At 40.1% G+C, this 22,342-nt stretch overlaps 1 protein-coding gene across 1 annotated transcript in view; it reads left to right on the forward strand.

Annotated features, from left to right (window-relative positions):
* The first annotated feature begins 5,900 nt into the window (after positions 1-5,900).
* Positions 5,901-22,342, forward strand: part of LOC132262778 (hemicentin-2-like) — a 111,356-nt gene continuing 94,914 nt past the window's right edge. The window contains exon 1 of the mRNA XM_059762188.1: positions 5,901-6,252. Coding sequence (XP_059618171.1) covers positions 6,225-6,252 — 28 coding nt within the window. The 5' untranslated portion in view covers positions 5,901-6,224. The remainder of the gene's footprint in view (positions 6,253-22,342) is intronic.

A 22,342-nucleotide genomic window follows, 5' to 3' on the forward strand; every position in this document is an offset into this window, starting at 1 on the left:
ACTTTTACTTACCGTGTGTTATTTAAAAGTTTATGGTTGTGAGCTACCGAAGCGGAGGAAACACAGGTTTACTATTTCAAAAAAGCATTTCATGAAATAATAGAATTTCAAACGTATAAAGTGACCACGAAAAGAACTCACAGCAACTTATCACGAATAAAACTAGCTTAAATTTTTCAGAGTGTCTAGAACACATTTAGAAACTAATTAGGCAACTTTTGATAATTGGTTTATTTCTGTTTTTTTTTCTCAGAAATGCTCTGTTTCAGAAATGTAAAACACCACAGACTTAGAGCAAAATCAAAAATATGTGTGGAAAAAGAATTCAAAATATACTTATATATGATTTTCAGGCACTTGCAATATTTTTAGTAACCAGTTGATAGATTTTAGCAAAGGGAATGAATATATTTTTTAAGCAGTTACCAAATTTTTAGATTGTGGATTACGGTTCAAATTGCGTTCTCTGTGAATCATGATTGCGCCACATGTTTACCCCTTGGTAAACGGTTTTCTATATCACTTTTATTCAATACTTGAAAATTTGTCATCGGGAAAAATGTTCAAGCTTTTTACGCCCTTTTGCATTCACACACGGAGAAAGTTTTTTCGGCAAATGTCGAAAAAATTGTGTTGAAATGAAAATTGTTCAACTTGTAGAGGGTGGGAAAAGGGATCGATTTTGGACGGAAACTCAATAGCATTCTTCCGGATACTGGGTGAAAATTGTTGAGATAGATAAATGGATAAATTGCCGATATCGTTTTCAACAAAATTGAAGTTAGAAAGTGTGGATTGCTGGATGTTCTCTAGAGGTGCACGAAAAAGGTGTGTGTTTGTGTGTGTGTGTGTGGAAAGGGAGAGAGAAAAATCTATCCGATTGAATTCTCAATTGCAAACGGGGAAAATGTTCACGTGTCAGTGGATTTACGGCAAGTTCATGGGACGCCGAATACACGCCCGGCCGAATGGAGGTTTTTCTCTTAGCGCACGACTAATTGGCCGGGCTGTGGATGGAAAAGACGGTCGCCCGACTGTCAAATATGTACGCGAGTGGAAAATGCAAGATAAATTATCAATGGAGAGCCAGGCGGACAAGTAAAATGTTCAGTATCATTTCTCCCATGAGAAATACAAGCCATTAAATGATCGTTTCTCCATCATTGGTTGCAACACTTAATGGCTCTTGGAGACCACATTCTGTGGCTATCGCATACAAATCCTGCACGAGACTCTCTCTCTCTCTCACACTCTTTTTGCCACCCTCTATCCAATTTATATCACAACAAGGATTGCACTGAATGCCAAGCTCACCAGCAGTGTATAGTGTTGTGGCAATTTTCACTGTTGGAGATATTTGTCTGTTTTTGAGCCGTTTCACCACTAATTTTCCTCGCAGCACCCATTCTCTGTCCACAGAGTGTCTTCACAGGGGTGCCTCCTTAAATTTTCATACTCCTCATTACAGTGGTAAGCTTGCGAATCTTCTCAGGGGATTACATTTTCTCAATTGGATTGAAATGTGGAAAATAAATCATAATTTCACAGAGCAATTTGTATTACGGAGAGAGAATCCTGAACGGGAAATTATGTACCTTTGCAATTGTACGAAAATTTCTTACGGAAAATTTTCAACATTTCAGAAATTGGGATTCCACATTAAAGCTCCTTTCTGTGAAGTAACTGAGCAGAGAAAAAGATTATTTATATGCGTGTGGTTATTATTTTCATATTTGTTTCCATAGAAGCATCCTATAATGTAAATTTCCATTTGGAAAAACTAATATTTTGCTCAAAGATTTGAATCGTTCTCTTTTAGGGTGATGGCGAATAAAATTCCTCAGGGCGCGCTTTCCCCTCCGAAAGTACTCTTGTTTTCGTCTTCAGCCACTCAACCTTTGTTCTGCTGAAAAGAGCCACTTCTGTCCACTTTCGAGCACCCCCACGTGCAAGTCTCATCTGAGGTGCTCCCGGGGAAATTTATGTAGTTGAGCATTGGGTGTGATTAAAGATTGCACCCTATGCAGAGCGTCGACAGAGGGTTGGGTGCAACCTGAGGGGTAATTCTACATTGGGCAACAATATCACCCATTTCACTGCATTTAATATGTTTCCATGGCAGAATGCCAATTACTTAACACGCGATCTACCAGAGTTTGGCAGTTTAATGCTCAGAGCATCCCTCAAATTGGTGACAATGCCGGATGAAGTGTTAAATGGAGAATGGTAATGCTTCCTGAGAGGGTCTTAAGATGTGCTTTGGCAAAAAGTCGAGAGCGTTAAGAATTCATAACGAATTAAATTTTATCGAGAATGAAACCTTTTTATTATGATCCCAAAATTGAGATACACGCCATCATTTTCTCCCAAGTTTTCTCCTCATCTCAGGTGAGTTTTCCAAGGAAAAAGGTATATTCCCACAGAAGTAATGCCCAAAGATTTGATGACACACCATCTCAATTGTGGGTGGAATTACGAAAATGATGACAGACGGAAATGAGGTTTTTTTTGTACTCGGGGTGACTAATAAAGGCATTTTTATTGGTAGCATTTATCAGCGTGTGTCACTCTTGGGTGAAAAAAGACGGAATCTTCACAAAAGAATTGCCATTTTGAGCACCAGCAACCACAGCGGGAGAATAATCACATTACAGTGCGACAGGAAAATCGTCTGCACTGCGGGAGGGAAAATTCTGAGGGATGATCCCAGTGACATAAATGCTATTATCGTTCACAGATGCGTTTGCCAAGGGTCGCCCTGTTTAAGATTACATGCATATATCGAGGGCTATTTGGGCTGTGAAAATTCCCGCGCACATATGCCAATTTCTCTCTCTCATAATTTATGCACCACATCCCAAAAATATTCCTTCCCATCGATTTCATGGTGAACTTAATTATGTGGAACATTGGATGGATCAGAAAGGAAGAGAGCTTAGTGGCTGATGGCCGAGATGGGGATGATTATTTCGGTGTTTGGCAAGCGAATCAAATCGATTCTTTCTCAGCCAATCCATCATTGAGGCCGGAATCATTCATTTGCTGCCATATTACAACATTAAATCTTTGATGATGCATTATTTATTTCGAATACATTAAGGAACAATGGGGGTGGATTCACAATTTCACACTCAGGAGAAGATTTCATAGAGAATACACTTAGGAAAAGTTGCCTTTAAGGATGATTCGGAGTTCCAGGGCTTGTGAAGTCCCTTTTTTCGTCAGTGTATGCCATCTTGTAGTTGCAAGGGGAATATCTAACGTGATTTTCCATGGTAAATGATGAATGGGAGTGCTTCTAAATTGCATCCGCTGATGGGGATGAATTTTAGAGAATGGGACGAATCATCAGATCTGAAAAGACATCCCTGGGGGCGATCTTTGATTTACTATACCATCAAAGGAAACTCACTGTGAGTTCAGTGACTGAAGAAAACTGTATTTCATTGATTACTGACGATGATGTTTGCCTGCACTTCTCAGTTTAAATGTCCAAAGTGGGAGATTATTAGGCGCTATGGATTAAAGTTGTCATTACACAGAGAATTGGCACGGCATAGAGATGAATTTTCACTCGGGAGAGAGAATGAGATTGAGTGCAAAGTTTTCTCTGAGATGGACTCTGAGAGAATTTCTAATTGTTTGTAATTTATATAATTGGCTTCACATGGACAACATTCTCAAACACCCTCACCGAATTGGTCGCTGCAGCCAGTGCAAATTGATGGAACATAACTGGGAAAAGTTTTACTCTGATTCCGGAAAATTACGACAGTGAAAAGTCTCCAGGGTTTTCTTCGAGAGTCTTGCTTGGGAATGAATTTAGCGAAAGGAAACTCAGAAGGATGCAGTGTTGGATTGTATGTGAATTTTTAATTTATCTGTAACCAATTTGTGTCCATTCTAATGAATTCAGGAATGCTAACTTCACAGACATTTATCCGAGTTGTGCAACACTTGCACTAAATTCTCCGTGCATTCTCAGATGCTCTTATGTCCATTAGAGAATTCTCAAACAGTATCTTCAAGATAATTATTAGGATTTCAGCTCCATTGAATAAGAAAATATTGGTTGTGCCAATACAGAGTTCTCTAAATGGTCAATATAATGAAGCGTAGTTCTTGCTTGATAGACTTGAAAAGTTTTGGCTAGGTACATAGTTATTGACCACAATTAATCGGATTTGGGATCAGTCCAAGCCACATTCTAGACATTTTCTGTGTTATCTTCTTATGTTATAAAGGATAGTGCATAGTTTGAAATTTGGGATTTTGTTTGACTTTGGAAGTGAAATCTTTTAGTTTTTTCTCTGAAATAAGAAACAAGAGTTCAACGTCAAATTTTAAAGGTTGTTTCAAAATACGTAGGAATTCTTTAAACCCTGTATTCATTTATTTGATTAATTTTGGAGTCGCCCTACTTTAGCCTTTACTATAATTTATAAGTAAAAATTATGAGTAATGAATCTTGATTGACGACTTTTATTGACTCATAAAGAGACTTTTTTATATATTTATTTTTTAGTCTGTGATGTTATTTCTTGGATTTGAGGAGTAGCGCAATTGCTCATCATTTCTTATTTTATCCATGAGTGCTTCTCTCTGCTTGTGCATTTTATGTTATGCCATCAGTAGCTTGTAAATTAAAATTTTTCCGACTGTCTCCAGCAATAGTTAGTCCTTAGGTTCATCAATCTCTCTCGCGATATTTTCAATTTAATCCCGGCCAATCAAATAAAATGCGCGCTCTTACATCTTTACGATCTTCACGACAATCCAGCACAGTTTAAAGGCTGTGTGCCAGCCCCTAATTTCTGGAATGAGCCATATCTCGTGAATTGCCTGTGTTTTCGATGGCGGATACCATCGAAATAATTCTTTTGGCATACATGAAAAATCCCATGCTTCATCTTGGCGGCTTGCTTTCTTTTTTTACTGCTTCCGCTCGAGGGAAAACTCCATTTCCGGGGGATCATTAAACCACATTACTGCGGTTTTTATGGCATTGTTATTCTGTCAGTGGGAGATGAATTTTTGGCGTGCGAGAGCCTACAATGTCGTCTGGAGGAATTATTGTCAACAATTGTGTTATTTGCCACCCTCCCAATAGAAACATGTGCGCGCTCTCTCTCTGTCGGCGACAGACTCGCGCTCTCCTGGCCAGGAGTTTTTCCGATTCCTCCATGTCGACTCTTCCTCGGTGCCGCTCGGATTTTCCCCTCTTGCGAACTTGCGGCACGCTCAACAATCCTCCGTGGGCGATGCTTCATCATTCCGGTCTCGGACGAACAAGTGTGCATTCGGGAGTGTTTCTCGGCGTGACTGAATCTGAAGTGTGCGATCTTTTTTGGGGGAAGGATGAAGCGAGGGATTTACTAAAATCGTGAGCGGCTTGGACAGCTACAAAAGGGCTCCAATTGAGGAAGAAAAGAGTAAAAGTTTTGTGTGTTTCTGGGGCGGAAATTTCAATTCATATCCCACTGACGGAAGTCACTAACGAGGAAATTGCTGGGGTGTCCGTCGCCCAGACCGCGAATATCGCAGAGAGGATTTTTCCCGTGGGTGGGAAATTGCTTCCGGACTGCGAAATGATGTGTGGCAGGAGTTACATAACGGCCCAAGGAGTGACACTGTGCAGATTCACGGGCAACGACTTGGCGCTGTTCTGAGGCTCGGCGAGTGTTATGTAACAAGGCCACTGTCTGAGCCGGGCTTGCAAGTGACATCCTCACCTAGCCCTATTCACCCCGTCAAGAGTTTACCTCCGACGTTGAGGATCGATTGAGGACTTTTAGCGCTCAAGGCAATTCGCTCTGTAATTAAAGTGTTTGTGCAAAATTTTCACCCGTGAAGAGGTGTTTCCATTCCGCCTTTGTGTTCCTCATACAGTGTGTCTGTGTGGAAATTGTCAGTCAAATTTTTGAATAGTGAGATTATAAATTCAGACTAAGCTTACTCTATGCAACGGCCACTTCGTGCAAGCATTAAAGCTGTGAGCATCTCTATTTCATCGTCCCTGGAAAACTATTAATTGCGAGAGGAGACAAAAGCTGTGCAGTGTTTTGTGTACAATCGCCTCCGAGTACGTTGTGTGAGGGTTTTATTAGGGATTTTCTGTGAGTGGACATCAAGAGAGGACAAAAAGGCGGAGGAATATTTGGATTTTTCGTGGCATCTGCAGAGGTGAAAACCCGTGCGCTGTGTTGCAAGATAGCGTTGAAAATATGGATTATAGGTGGATTTTGCTAACAGGTTGGTGAAAAGTTTTCCATTGACATTCAGCACATAGAAAGTTAGGTGGATTCACACTGTTTATGGCGCGACAATTGAAGAATGAGAACAAAAAGAATGCTGACGACAAGAATACGGATCAAAATGGATGAGAAAAATCATGTTGAAACTTATTAACTTTGCGGTCTGTGATTGGGAATCAAAAGCCCTTAACGTTTCCGATTCTCTTGAAAATCATTTTTTTTCTCTGCGCCCATCGCGGAGTCCTCATTTCTCAACCACCCAACGCCCATAGCTGTTCTGAAGTGAAAAGTGAACATTCCGCGAGAGAATACATTTTTTTGCCCTCAACCCTCAATTCACATCTATTTCATTCTACCCAAGATGCTGTTATATATTTTATTTTTACTCCCAGCGAAAAGGAAACATGAGCAGCACAAAAAGACATATCTAGAAACTCACCCTCAGCACCGCAGTCTTACAACCCCCAAAGCTCGGCAGAAGCTTTCTGGTGGAGAGTTATGAGAAATATCTAGTGGCAGCAGTAGATGTTATGATGGGTTGATATTATGTAAATTCACGACTCTTTTCACGAAATTGCCTTCCGGTGTGGAGAGGAATGTTTCCCATGCATTTCATGTGGCTCATATTGTAGAATTTGTTGCTCAAAACCAGTGGATCGCCTTTAATGGGAAAATAGCGCACCTGCAAAAAGTACACCATCTCCAGTTTGGCATGGAGTAATTTGCAGAGATTTTAATTAAATACAATAAGTTGCATGAGATTAATTAATATTTCAGAAATTTAATCCACCGACTTGAGAAAGTCGTTGCAAATCTGTTCAACACCTCGCTGGAATTGTTCATATTCTAAAACTCTTTAAATTTCATTCTCTTTCCACCAGAAATATTTGGCTTTAAGCTCACCTTACTTTTCATCATGCACAGTGAGATTCGTGCACTCAGGAAAAGCTCACTTAGAAATTCAATTCGAATGAGTACATAATGCTTATGTGGGAAATTCGCGTAGTGCTTTGGGATGCTTATGGGAGTTTATAACGTTATTCTGGAATTTAATTTACAAATGCATCTCTGAAATATCTTGAATACTTAATGTGCAGCTCTAGGCCTGAATAAAAGGTTGAAACTCATCAATACATCTCATTCGCCATACTATTAAACGAACGTGCTCGGTGTTTCGCTCAACGCAAAAGCCTGACAGCAAATAAAGCATTGCTTAATCCCTGTTCAAAGTCCACACGCGCTTTTCTCTGTGTGTACGGAAGCTTCTGGGTGATGAATAATTATTTATCCGAGAAAGTTGGGCCACATCGAGGTGGGAAGCTTTTCCGTGGGGGTGATCCGAGTACCCATTATAAATTATTCCCATGCTCGCTTGGCAGACACACACAGAGAGACGCACAGTTAAGCTGAAATATATGCGCATCTTTATCTCGATACATATGGGTTTATCATCATAATCAAGTTATACAAATTCACCCCCATTTATGGCTGATGGCCTCTCCGCGAGCTTCTGCTGACACGTCTGGCGTGGGGATGGCGGCTGAGGGACCCTCTCGGCACTGCCAGATTTGGCATCTTCATTTCTTCGTCATATAAGAGAGATAATTATCTCAATTTCGTCCCAGAATAGCATGCCCATATCACACCCTAGGGAGCGATCTAGCCTAGCATCGCAGCCCGCAAATACCTCACAAATCTCAGCCTCTCAGCACAAAATATCTGTGATGCATGACACAAATTGTCTCGAAGTCATATTAAATTTTTTGTGGCTTGCAAAATGAGGTTGTCGTTGTGAAGACGAAAAGAATATACTTTACGAGTTTCGCCATGAGTCGCGTAACGAACTTTATGAGATTCCTAATTTATCTCGTCACTTTTTCACTGCCGGGTGTTTTCCAGTGGAAATCTCCGCTGGAGTTTTGCTGCGGCGGAGGGAGAAAAACTTGTGTGACTGTGTCGAAAAAAAATTCCACAGTCACACCGCAATCTCCTTAGCGTGGAGTTCAACGGTCGGATTTCCATGCCTTTAACTTCACTCAACCCTAAATGGTGCATTTTAGTCTGAAAGAGAGTCGCTCGGAGGGATGCACCTTCACAAGCCGTCGCATTTGAATTTTTTACCCTCTTGCATCTTTGTGGCGCACGAGCCGTATAAAAAGCTCGAGACAAAGTGGCTTTTGACACAGAAACATAGCCAAAAGACGAGGTTGAGAGCCTCCTTGGGCGCTTTCGCTCCCTTTTCCCGCCCTCGCGGGTCCCAACATAAATATTTACACAATACAAACATGAAAGTTTCATGCTCTCAAGAACAATGCGAGATTCTCATATGCTGATTGCGTTTTCTGGAGAGACCAAGCTCTCACTCTACGCGGTAAAAAGCACTGAGCAAAAGGGAGATGAATTGAAGCGGAAGGGTGGCTTCCATGAGCCAAGATTGACTTTTCTTCTGGAGCTTTTGTGTGCTCTTCAGACTGACATGTGACTCCTTCAGCCCTGCCTATGCAGCACAAATCCCAAATGGACATTTTTTCCGCCTCTTCATTCACCCACGGAGCTTTCCACTCCATTTGTGCGTGTGTCCTCGGCATTCGCAAAAAGGCCAGCACCAGGGATCACTTTAGTGGGAGAAAAATTGTTTGGCGACAACAATGAGCACGAGGCGGGAATATCTGCTGACAATGTTGTGAATATTGACGAAGAAAAATATTTTTTCATTAACTCAATCGATTTGTGAGTGATTCTCTTCGGAGCTTTCGCCATGCTTGCTGATGGGGCGCTTTTCCCGGCTCCCATGGGACGTGCGAGGTGGGATGATGTGTCGTCAAATAGACAGAGAGTGTATCGTAATGTTATACTGTGAATATTTACAAAAGTAAATATGTAAAGTCTATGAAACGTCCTATTATGCGTATTTTGAAAGAAGACAAAAGAAAAAATATGTCTTCGAATAAGGAATGCGTGAAAATGACAGCAATAAAATCAATATGGAAATACAATTGTATTATTTATTCACGACTATTTATAGATTCTAAATGACATTTTCTTGGAAAGGATCTCCCCTTTGATGTTTAATTTGTGACTAATTGCCCTTATTTCGCAAGGGTTATGTTATAATTGCACCTTTTGCTATATAATATAACTTGTACTGCATCAGTGTTCAATCATTTACTGGCCTATTTATTAAGATTCTGCCTACGTGTGGGTGAATTTTAGACTAAAATTTGCAGTAGTAATATAATGTTTTAATAAGTAATAATAGTATTTTTCAGATTTCTACAAAGATTCAGTGAAATTCAGAGTTTACACAGAAATCCAAGGGTTTTTCCCCGAAAGTACAACACATGAAATTATTTTTGTTTCGTGTATATTTAGTGAAAAGCGACAAAATTGGAAATATAAACAATATATAAATATTGTTATAGGGCACTTTTGTTCCACTGGCTTTTCCAGAGCTAACATTCAACATGTGAAAACATATCTCGAAAGAAACTGCGCGCAAATGCCAAGCAATGTTTGGATGTTTCATGCCACGATCGCAGAATCTCGACCTCTGTGGAAATATACAAATAATTTAATTTTTCACATGCGAGACGTGCTCATGTCAGCACTTTTATTGCTTCAGCCTCCCCCGTGTATCGTCGTGGCGACGAGAGGTTTTCTTGGCACATAAGGGTGTCCCTGCCGCAAAACAGTGTATGTGATTCTATTACACTTTAACAATGTTTTCCATTCACTTATAAAGTTTGTCTGGCTCTGGGCGGTATTGGCAAACAAAGTAATGTACCATTAACCAGATTATGCCGCGCCGTGGAAATGGAGAAAGTGTATCCCCTGCTTAGGCACACGTGGAACTTACGGGCGCCGGGAAGTAGTTTAGGGGTGGCGTACGCCAGTTGTATATGGATTGCTTTTAATCTCTGTGCGAGCAAAATTGTGTGGAGAAGCGGTGAAAGTTTACTCGCCTGCTCAATGCCTATGAGCAAGGGGAGATTTTTGAAGACTTTGCATGGCGCATACCTTGAAAATCACTTTGCCGTTCATTCGCTCACCGGCTTGTTTGATATTCAAATAGCACACAGAGTGCTTAATAATGAAACTCATGCAAGAAAAGTGTTGCAATTTGGAGCCAATTAACTCCATTCTCATGGGGGATTTCTACATCTACAGCGCTCACAATGTATTTGAGAATAAATTAAATTACATGCAATTAATGGGGTGAAATTGACAATAACAGGTGAACAGGAGGGAGATTAGTCGGGAATGCTCAAGTGGAGGGAATAATTAAACTGCACTTCTCAGCTCCTCCCTAGTCTTAAAATGTCATTCTTGGAGAGAAATATATACTAGTGCATTCTCTCGGTTCAAATAACATTCGACAGCACTGCATATTATATTAATAAAGTCTGAGGATGTGTATTGGCTAAAGATCAATTTTGGAGAAAGAAGTATCCCCAAGTTTATAGTGTATTTGCATTATTCAAATAAACAGACAATATACCAAAACACAGTGCTTAGGGAATTCTCACAGTTGAGCAACAATTTAAATATTCATTGAAACTTTGGGTAGCAGTTTGTTAGTTCATTGCTCTAGTTGGAAGAAGTGGTCAGTTTTCCAAAGTTTTGCAATGAATTTTTAACTTATTCCAATATAAATTGGCTTAAAAGTCGTAATTATACAGTTTAATATTAGATTATTTTATATGGTACTAATTATGCACTTTCACATCTTTTATTTATTTACCATAAAATAGATAATGATTTTTTTCTTGTACAAAACCACAATAAATCTCTTTCAAAAGGGGTTGGAATTTGAGAAAATGAATTATTATGTCGAATGGGAAGTGCAGTTGGACGCAATTCATGAAAAAGGAACAGAGTTTGCGTGCTATGCAAATGCCAACGGGAAAGCGTGGTGGTATTTTCATTAATTAAACGGAAGTTCCACCATGAGCACTGCTATCGACACAGTTTCACCTTTGGCTCAAGCCCACGCCATTCGGGGAATCAATAGGAGAGAGACATATCTGAAAAATTCAATTTATCTATGAATTATTCACCATTTTGCCCCTTTTTTCCACCTCTTCGACTTCTCCGGCCACGGCAGCAGAATTTGGGGGTATGAGTGCGTGAAGAGGAAACCTGAGAGGCTCCATGAAAAGTGAGATCTGAGATGTGTGCGTTGGTATTTTGAGGATCTGGAAATTGTTTATGTATTTTTCAATAAATTGCTCATCTTCAAGATTTTTCCTCGGCGTGATTTTCCCAACCATTGTGCTGCCACTCCCTGTCTTGGGAGTTATTAAATGTGTGGATGATTGTGTGTGGAGCACGAGAAATGCCTAAGACCACCGAAAAGGTAAACAATAATAAATATTGAGGGCGGCGGTCTGTCGGGGGTGGGCCGAGTTGTAAGGTATTCTGGCAATGGGACGATTGATTTCGTGTGTGAGCATTGCCACACGTACGAGCAATTGATTTTGATTTTCCTCTTCCGTTTCATTAATCACCCACGCGTATGTGTGATGAATGTTTCTCAAAGGCAGCGAAGAGGCTTGCTCAAATGAAGACGGAAAATTTCTGCTGGAGAGACAAAGAAATATTCATGGCGAAACCGCTTCACTTAGTCTGATTAAAAGAACATTTCACGCGGACGGGGTTGTAATGACTATGGCTGCAATATTTTATTCCCTCACCCAAGCAGACACACTCGCCGGCAAAGCCTCCGTTTGGCAGGAAATTGAGGAGGTTGAAGCTCCGAACGAGAGTGCGTGCGCCATTTAATTTAATTACCAACTGAAATATGCGGTGGCAGACAATGCCATGCGAGGATATAAAAAGAATCAAGAGATATGAATAGAGCAATCCAGTTAACTGCTCGACACTTTATATAAAGTGTCGCCGGAACTTGCCATGCAATCGCTGTCCTGCTTATGTCATATGTTATTGCACATTTCTCTGTGCACTTCAACACTTTCACTCGCATCGAATGCCATTTGCCGTTATTGCAGTGTCACAGATGAATTAGGACTTTTTGATTTTGTCGAAAGAATTCTCACTCAAGAAGAAACAAGACCCGATACGCAAGAAACTGACGACTTTCGGAAATATGCCGCTTTTTCGAGCAACTCTTTTAGTTTAGTTTTATTTATTGAAATTCTCCCCAAAAACATGGAACTCTTTAGATCGGAGAGTATGTGTAACTTGATTGTTTGACAAGAAGTCTGACTTATTCTTATCTTTACTCAATTTCCACTTTCTTGACATATTCAGACTACGACTCAGACTATGATGGATATAAAATTCATTTATCCCCTCTCTTCGTGCTTTAATCAACCGCTCAATCCTCTTCTGGAGCCTCAGTGAGATTAATCTGAAAATTTGCCATTAAATTTGGCGATAAATTAGACTCCCCTGTAAAATGAGAGATTTGCCAAATACCTCATTACATGCATTAATTGCGTGGGAGCTTTCACCGCGCGGCGTGGATCTGCTTTGTCAAGTGAGAAATGTGATTTTTCCCCGGGTCCACCGAGAAAAGCTCCGAGCGCCCGAATTGGGTGACTTTTCCTCCGCCCCGTCATTGTCCTGCCATGCTTTTTTCTGGCGCAGGTTCTGCTCACTTGGCAAAAACAGATTTTCATTATTCATTGAAATGTGTAAAATTCGGTGTCGGTGAAAGTCTGGCCGCCTTTCCTCGCCGGGGTTGTTTCGCACACTTTTTGGATGTGGCATGGGGAAATGATTTTATGTGCTTTAAGAGAAAAGTGGCTCACTTATGGCGTGTGACAACAACAAGAGCACACCCCATTTAGTTTAATGCCGGTGAAATGAGTCACTGCGCCGAGGGGGTGGATGACAAGTGTGTGTGTGTGTGTGTGCGTTTGTGTGTGTGATGCTCGGTGCGTAGACACTTTTCGGGAAAGCCTCGCCGGGATGATGCCCCTATTATTATGCTTGGGGTGCAAAATGATAAATGATGGAAAGGCATATTTCCCACCCGAGCTTTCTCGTGGCGATTCGCAGGCAAATTCGCCTGAGGCCGCACACTTTTTGAGGGCGGGATGGCATCTCCAGATGAATTGATGGGCTCTTGAGTTACCTTCTCTCCATTACCACACCTTTTCGAGGCGAATAAAGTCGCCTCTTTTGGATATTTAATCATCACACTCGCTGGCGAAGGCGGAATTTCAGACAGAGAGACAGACGCTTTCACCACTCCCGCCATGGCAACACTCAAATATTTATCATTGCAAATTCATCACAATTCACTGGGTGAAAAGGTGAGCTTTTCAAACACATACAGCAGATATTCCGAGAAGAAAATAAACACTATGTATGATGCTTAAGTCAATTTAGAGCTCCATTCATCAACTCATTATATAATTCTTTATAAATTTTTCAAAGCAGTAAAACACTGTGAAATATCATCTTCTATAATAAAAGAGACATAGCAAAGTTATGAGACTTTCTTACGACAGACTTTTCCTCTTGAAAATTGTGTGTGAGCGAACCGTAATTCTCACTGTCAACAACATATTTTCCTTATTACACTCGGAACATCCATCTCATGAGCTTTTCCAAGGAGTGGTTCGGAGGATTTGGACTGGATGGTATAAAAAAGCACCCGAGGAATTGTGACAAAATGCTCAAATAATAATTAAAATCGACACTTTGTTGAGAAACTTTTCACGAGCTTTTTCTCCCGGCGAGCAGCAATATTTTATATTTATTGATAGTGTGACTAAAAGTCCTCTATGGGGAGCATCTCGGGCACATATGTATAGCACTCTATTGGGGTGTGGGTGAAAAGTTTTTCTCACATTACATCGCTCCAAGACCGCACTTTTTCCCTGCCTTGGCACACAAAGCAGCGCCCGAGTTTGGTGGCGGGAATTTGGTGTGAGAAAGTAGGGGAAAAAGTTCATCTCTCCTCGTGAAAATTCATTTAACATGTTCGATTTATTTGGGAGATGAAATATAAAAAGAAAGAGCTTTTGTGTGTTCATTTTAAGAACTGGGAAGGAGGAAACTTGTCTTGTCTCTTTCTATTTTTGTGCGCGGAAACTGTCTCTCCAATCTTTTTGTCACTATATTGATTGTGGGGCGAACAAATGGAACATTCATCAGGAATTTCCTCATGATTTTTCATCACTGACAGCTGGACTTTTCATTCCAGGGGAATGAATATGTATGTCTGATGATATTTGTCCGAATAAGCAAACTATTTGATGCTCTGATACATTTAGCAATTTGAAAGAGACAACATCAGTAATTATTAAAGTTTTGTTCAATACACATTTTGGCAAGCATGTTATTATAATAGTTTTCTATATACATTATATTGGGAATATCATTATGAGTAATATGTTTTTCAACATTGTTATAGTTGTTTGAAAGTGATCTGCATGTTTTATAATTATCATATATAACTAATTAATATCTGAAATCGATCCCTTAATTTGTGTTGCTGTCGGAAAACAGCTGTTTAATTAAAACACAACCACCCACTTTTAATGTATGTTTATGGCACTGATTGAGAAGAACGTTCTTTTGAAATTACTCCCATTGATTTTCCAACCACAATTTTTCCATCTGCCACTCAATGAAGCCCACCGAAAAACTTTCAAACCCACTACGGTCTCTATTGAAGCATTCAACTAATAATTTGAATATTCGTGGGTGGGCAAATTAATGCAGGTGGCCTCCACAATTCATCGATTTCCCCGCAGAGACGCGTCGGTAAAAATAACCGGGAAAGAAACTGATGGGGTGGAGTAAATGAGTTTTGATTGAAAATCTTTCCCACTCAAAAATCTGATATACTTTTCATGATGACAACTCTCGACGTGAAGTGAAGTCACGAGGGAAATTGACGAATGGCAAAGAGGAGACATTTAATGAGAAGCTGAGATCTGTGTCTTGTCTCTGAGAGTGAAGCTAAAAAATCGCAGTTTTCTTCGTAACTGTCACGAAAATCTCATTAAGAATAAAAGTCGAGATTCTAATGTGAAAGTGATGTTTCCCACCCACGCGCGATACTCTTCTAGAGCGGATGGAAAAAAAGATCTTCTTTGCATGAGAAAATAACACTATTTGAATGGTTTTTTTGCGGCCGAACAACACTTGGCAGCAGAACAGGCGAATCTCAGCTGAAATTGAGGCTGTTTTTGCCGGACAAGCCCTTTCATCTGCATTTTGCATGAGTTTTTCCTCCCTCGTGGCAATGTATTCTCGCCCTGACTGTGTTTTCCCGGCTCGCCATTAGAATTCCTCGAGTATGATCCACTCTCAATTTGGCGCACTTCATCCGGTAAAAATCAATCAGAAAAGGTATCGTCAATTTTTCATTGTGCAAATACAGGTCGGATGATCCGGGATTTTTTCCCAATTCATCTCCCCATTCCCCCTCAACATTTCCCCCCTTTCGCTCTTCCCCTTGAAAATTGGCAAGATGTGAGTGGCCAATTTTTGAGCCACATTCTTTCTGGGTGGAGAGAAAAAAGCCTTCCCGCACTTCTCTGTGCCAGAGATAGAAAATTTATACTCTTTTTTGCTTGTGCCTCCTCAACCCCAAAAACCCATTTGAATTTATTCCCATCTGATGCTCATTCGGCGGAGGAGCGAGAGATTCTATCGGATTAAAAGGTATTTAATCGATGGAATATGGTTCCGTGAGGCGGCAGAAAAAGCTCTTCTCAAGAGCGTGTGCGCCTGTGGGAAGGAAAGGGTCAAATTTATGCAGAAGAGATTCATAAAAACCATTTTGATCTCTTCTACTCACCCCCTTACAATCGATATGAAAATTCTGGTGGGAAATCATTGACTCAGTCTATCGTCTTTTTGCCTTTTGTGAAGACAAGAAAAGCTCCACTTGTTTTCAGAAATAAGAGCCAGAAGAGAGGAGTGAGCACTGGCAAATAGTAAGCTTGTAGAATCTGAGATTCATCGGATGGAATTCAGAAATGTACTTGGCGATGTAATCATTTTGGACATGTGATCACTTATATGATCACATATGATCATGTATTCTATATGATATCGCGGGTGTCCCGAAGTCCGCTTTGGTAGTACCGTCTTATACCTTTTCATATAGATCTTAATATCCTAAATGATTACATCGCCAAAAATTGTAAAAAAAAATTAAAATACTTATTTCTCTTGGATAAAATCGACCCATCAATTTAGTTGAACTAACATGAAATTTTTTTCATTTCAGGTGAGTGTCTTTTCATCTGCAGCAAACAGGACAGGTGTCATTTGTATTTCCCATGGAAATTCGATGTCTTTCCATCTAAAATATCCAGAGTGAGTCCCGTTTGGGGGTGAGTAGTGGCAGAAAAAACGTCGAATTCGGTTAAAAAATAGTTCTGGCATGAAAAAGTGAAGCTATACAAATTGACCAATTTGCACAATTTACAGAAATCGAATCTGAATACTGTGCGCATTTAAATGCTGGGCATTGGGGAAAGTGCGGCGTGGAAATGCAGGTGGGAGAGAGCAACAAAGTCCGCTTTTTCCAATAAATTTCGACAGAGAACGCAGTGGAAACTTCTCACATATCATTTAAGGGTGTCCTATCCGCTGGGGGTGGTGGATCAACTCTCTCGTGTGCGGGATTTGGGAGTACAGCCGAAAAACAGTGGAAAGTTTCTGCATGAGAGCGAAAAAAGCATGTCGATGGACTGACCACGGGTGGATTTTGCATATCTCGGAAGTGGTGGTGTGTTTGGTTGTAAATACAATTTCAGGCATTCCACCTATCATGTCAGAAAATTAATGTTTCACCCACTCCTCGATCCCACAATGCACATGACTATGGATTCTCCCGGTGAACATAGCCATTCTCTATCGTTGCGGCAGGAAGTGTAATTTTTTCTGCCAAGCTATCGGGTGAATTTCGAATTTTCCATATTTTCCCAACTATGGTCTTTCTATAGCCATGCTAAACATATTCATCATTTCCTGGTGAGGCGAACTTTCACACAGAAATTCACACTTAATCTCTTCTGAGGCTGGGGCATCAAGATCCATTTGTGGGATTAGAAAGAGTTTTCTTGTCATGCTTTCTGGGATTATGCTGTGGCATTTTTCCAAAGGAAGCCCACACAGAGGGTCATTCTTCGTATATACGATGAGATACAGTGAATTGCAAAGTGTCCTCAATTTTCTGCGCAAATTCACTCTTATCTACAGAAATTGCTTCCTCCTTAGCGGAGATTTCCTGTGGATTTTTCTTGTATTTCCGGGGTTTCCCTCGTGAAATTTCTCTCATTTTCCCCACCATGTTTTCCGAGGCAAAAATGGAGCAAAAAGAATGTCAGATTTTTATTGCTGAGTGACTCCTTTTGAAGGATGTCCCGTCGAGAGGGAAAATGTTGAATTGTCTCCAACAATAGTGTAGAGCTTCAGCGTTCATGTTGACAAGGAAGAGAGACACCTTCGAGCTCACTTTTTCCTCACCCGCGCCTTCGACTCGCCATACCTGTAAGGGCATGATTTATGGGTGGTGGAATAGAGGCGAAAGTTCTTCATTCTCCCCGTGATTCTCACATCCACACGGGATAATGTAACAAAGGAATTTCACTGGTGAGAAAAAGACTTGTACATTTTTTCTCTCACTCTCGTTTGCCAAAAGGTGGGAGAGATGATGAATAATTGGTTGGTTTTGCCTGTCTTGTGAGTTCCCTGGGAAAATTGCGGAAAATACGACAATTTTTTCAAATAAACTCCACAATTCGGGAGAGCAGGAAAAAACGGGGCCACCCAGGCAGCATTGTGGAGATACGAGAGTTGTATAAATTGTATGATTTGCTAGAGATTGAAATATTGCAATACTACATTCAAAATATTGGTCCCATTATTGTAATATTTTCCAATTTTTGTCTCCATGTTCCGCGAGACGGCGAGAAAAAAGAGAATCATGCCTTTCACAGAGTATCAAATATATATTGTGCCATGTGGAAATTGAGATTGATTTTTGCCCAGGGTGTTTCTGGCTGAAGTATGTTTTTGACAATCATTCTCGATGGGGTTGTCCGGAGTTGTGTGCAAAAACAACCATGAAATTTCATCTGTAAATCAATTCACTGGAAAATCACTCGCAGATTAAATTCATACAAGTATTTGCTTGATACGCAGACCCTCAAATCTCCTTTATGTGCACATTCGCATAATGTATGCATGAAATGAGGGGCAAAATTAAAGTTAGAACGCCCAATTTTGGGGTATGGCTTAAAATATTCAAAAGATATTCGTCTGGCCAATTTGATGGATGTTTCCCATTCTCTTCTGTGAACAAAAAAAAAACGGCTTCTGGCCAATGCCAGATGGTGCGTTTTTCCCTCTGACCGATCTGACAAAAAAGTCGATTGTTGGACAATTATGGGCGACAAAGTTTGAAAATTTGATATTTTTGCCATTTAAGCGTGACAATTTGCACAAGAGTGGGAGAAATTCATCAAAATTCAGAGAAAAATGACGACAATTTGCAAATTTATCTCATTTTCTATTGATAAAAAAGCGTCAGTCGAGCAGCATCAGCTAAATATTAAAAAACTCACACAGAGGGTGGAATATTTAGTGTTGACTAGGGGCGTGAGAGAACGCACAAAATTTTCACCCCCGCAAAGTTCTGCCGAACTCCCCGCCTCTGCACTTGAAGTCACAGTGGCGCACATTTTCATGCATAATTTTCCATCAAATGGAAAACTTGTTTCCCGCATTCTCACATACGCACGGGTATTCGTTACACACGATACGACGACAATAAATTACTTTTTATTCATCCCTCCCATGAAAATCTCACCACTTCTCGCCCATGCGAAAGTGTTTGTGTGTGTGTGTGCGGGAAATGCTTATGGGAAATTATTATAAATTGCACACGCGAATTTCTTTTTCTCACTCCACACACGGAAAAGCACACAAATTTCCTAATTCCATCCCTGAAATTCGCATTGTGCGATTTATTATTGGTATAAATGGCCTCCTATCTGCAACTTTTTGCCACTTTGGCCACCCTCTCGATGTCATTCGGTGAAAAATGAATGCACAATAATTTTATTAATAGTCCAACTTTTTGATGATTGTGCAGAAAATCTCTGTTGGAGTGTATATAAATGTGCCATTGAGAGTGTTTCATTGAATGTTTCCCGTCAATCTGAATCAGTTTAGAGGAGGGAAAATCCAGAGGAAACTCCTGGAGACTTTAAGATGTGGTATCGTGAAGGAAAATGTTTTGCAAGAGGAATTCAAGTAGTGAAATTAGAATATCAAACCACACAGAGATATTGAAGATATTTGAAGAAATTTTGGATTAAAGGCCTTTCTGTGGAATTGTGTTCTGATCTGTCAGTTTTCTATACTGATTTTATTCTTTTCACCAACCTTTTTCATACGAAAAATACAACAAATTAGTGAATATGACGCATATCTTAAATGTCGCTGTGAATGTTGTGAATGAATTTTGCATTTTTTAGCTCATGCAGAGAGTAAACATTTCCCGAATTTTTTGCCTCTAGGAATTTTAGTCTGATGAGTTGCTTTCCCCGCGGGATTTTTTTTTCAATTCTAATTAAGTGATTGCTCTAAGCCTACAAACTGGAACTTGCCTCAGTCTTTTTTGATGTTGGTGTTTGAAAATTCAAATGAAAATTCCAACGATGAATGATGATATCGTTTGCGTATATAGCAAAGATAACGGGAAAATTGCTCATCGAAAATGTACACAATAATGGCAATAAAGGTGATATAATGTGGAATTCTTGCATGCGAGCACACTTTCACCCAGGTATGAAAGTTCGTTCCCTGTCAGAATGTACACAGATCCACAAATCATACCCATTTATCCGCCAGATTGTGGTGTTTTCGCCTGGGTTTTTTGCTCTATGTTTTTTGGGGGTGAAGAAAATTCCATTCCTTGCTGAGCTTCTCTCCAGCTGAAGATAATGCGAGAGAGAGAGAGAGGAAAAACATCCATGGCGAATTCCTAAGAGGGAGAGATGAAAATGGTAAATAGCAGTCGATGGTATTGTGGAGACATCCACATAAACTGGCGCTGAGCTTTTGCGATGCCAATGGGGTGGGCCCGGGCCACCCTTGAGCTCTGTGTGCTGAATTTTTTGACGCACTCCCCGACCCGCGGTGAAGATTTACGTGAAAATTCACCACGACTCGCCTGGGCCTGAAAAATGCTTGACATGGGAATTTCTGCTTGCCTCGTGGCGTACAAAATCAACCATATCCGCCCACGCTGAGCATGTTCTTTTGCCTCCCTCGACACAGTGACTGCGGCCTTGTCTCACTCTCCAGGTATGTTGTGGCTTTTAATGAATCAGTGATAAGATTCACGGAGATTTTCATCCCCTCTCATCTAAATCATTTTGAGATTCTTGTCGACATGAAAATACCCACGCGGAGCCCTTAATGCTCAGTGCCTCTCATTCGCCACATGAATTGAATTTTCCTCCGCCTCAACTCCTCTGCAATATTCATTCCCATTTTTCATCCATATAGTACAGAAGAGCAAATGCAAAATTTATAAATCCGATGCTCTCCACGTGAAATTGCTCAAACATGCTATTGAAGTGGATTTTTCTGGCACAAGTCGACGGTTGTAATTCACTGTCAAAACATAAATATTTGATAAACAATTTTCCTGCTCAAAAATTCACCTCGTGCCACGGCAAGACAGTCTTTCAATAATGCCTGCCACATGAGTTTTCCACCATCCCGGATTTCCCGAGCCCGTGAAATCCTTCACTTTCACTCCATTGTGCGTATTACTCATGACATGCGGCGCGGAGCCTCCGAAATATTTTATATTCTCTGTGGCTTCCAACTTTTTGCGCCATCTTTCCTCTCCTCGCAGTTTACCCTCTTCGCGAACTCCCCAAAGCCAAGATAAGGCCACAACATTGTTACAATTATATAATAGAAATTGCAGATTTTCTGCCATGTGAAAAGTTCACCATGTTTGCAGGGTGATGAGCTTTGGGACTACAATCAAGAGTCACATTGACAGCATAACAATCATACAATGTTTCCCTAAGACCAGCAAATATTGACTCAGACTTCTGGGATGGCGCGCAGCAAAGGATTGACATGAAGTGCACAAAGATGCTACCCGCGGGCTTCCTTGCATTCTATCCATCGTTTGCAATTCATTGAATTGCCAACGACTTGGCATCCAGAGTGAGATCCAGCATTTGCATATGAGACTCCTTCAAACGCAAATTTCATATCACACAGACTCTCGCTGGAATTGTATCATTGCAATGTCTTCCATTTTCAAAACAAATTTAAACGTCATTCACTCTAGAACACATCACAAGGGAGAAATTACGGAAAAATGACATCACTATGTTTCATACTGCGAATTGTATTCATTTTGTAGGATTAATATATTCAATGGCATTCAAATACCCACTTTTGTGATGCATTTTTCAATAGTTTTCATTCAAGTGCTTTCCAATTTATAAATTTTTATTCCAATTTAGTAGAAAGCTTGATTTTTATTTATATAAAATTCCTGGAAAATTTGAAAAAAAGATGCAAAGTTTCCAAATAAATATTTTCACATTGCATTTTGCGGCTGAAATAAATTGGATAAACCATTTTTATATTGCACTTTATGCATTTTTTAAACATAAATTTAAAAATAGAAAAAGTAGACTAACTGTATACTGGCTGCCTGACTAATTAATTGTCTTCTTTGTGCATTTTACTGCTGAAATATAGAAAAGAAATAACCAAAATGGTAAGCAAGAATCTTTAGGTCGATTTAGTTTATTATGTAAAGTTTTTAGGTGAGTTCATTTGTTCCAAAAGTTTTACACTTTTTATTTCCTAGACAAAGAAGAGCACCTAATTCAGATTGGATTAAGTGAAATAGGTGGAAACTTCACCTGAGAATAGTGAGTAAATTAAAATCACAATATAAATCCACACACTGCCCCAAACTAAACACATATACTTGGAGAGTTGTTGCAGAAAGTTTTGGCCTAAGAACACAATTGCCTGAGGGTGGAAACACACCCTCTTTCTCTATACATTTTGCAGTATTTAGAGACATTCGATATAGACTTGAGATC

The sequence above is a fragment of the Phlebotomus argentipes genome, unplaced genomic scaffold, assembly GCF_947086385.1.
Source record: "Phlebotomus argentipes unplaced genomic scaffold, Phlebotomus argentipes genome assembly contig_15, whole genome shotgun sequence".
Classification (NCBI taxonomy): Eukaryota; Metazoa; Arthropoda; class Insecta; order Diptera; family Psychodidae; genus Phlebotomus; species Phlebotomus argentipes.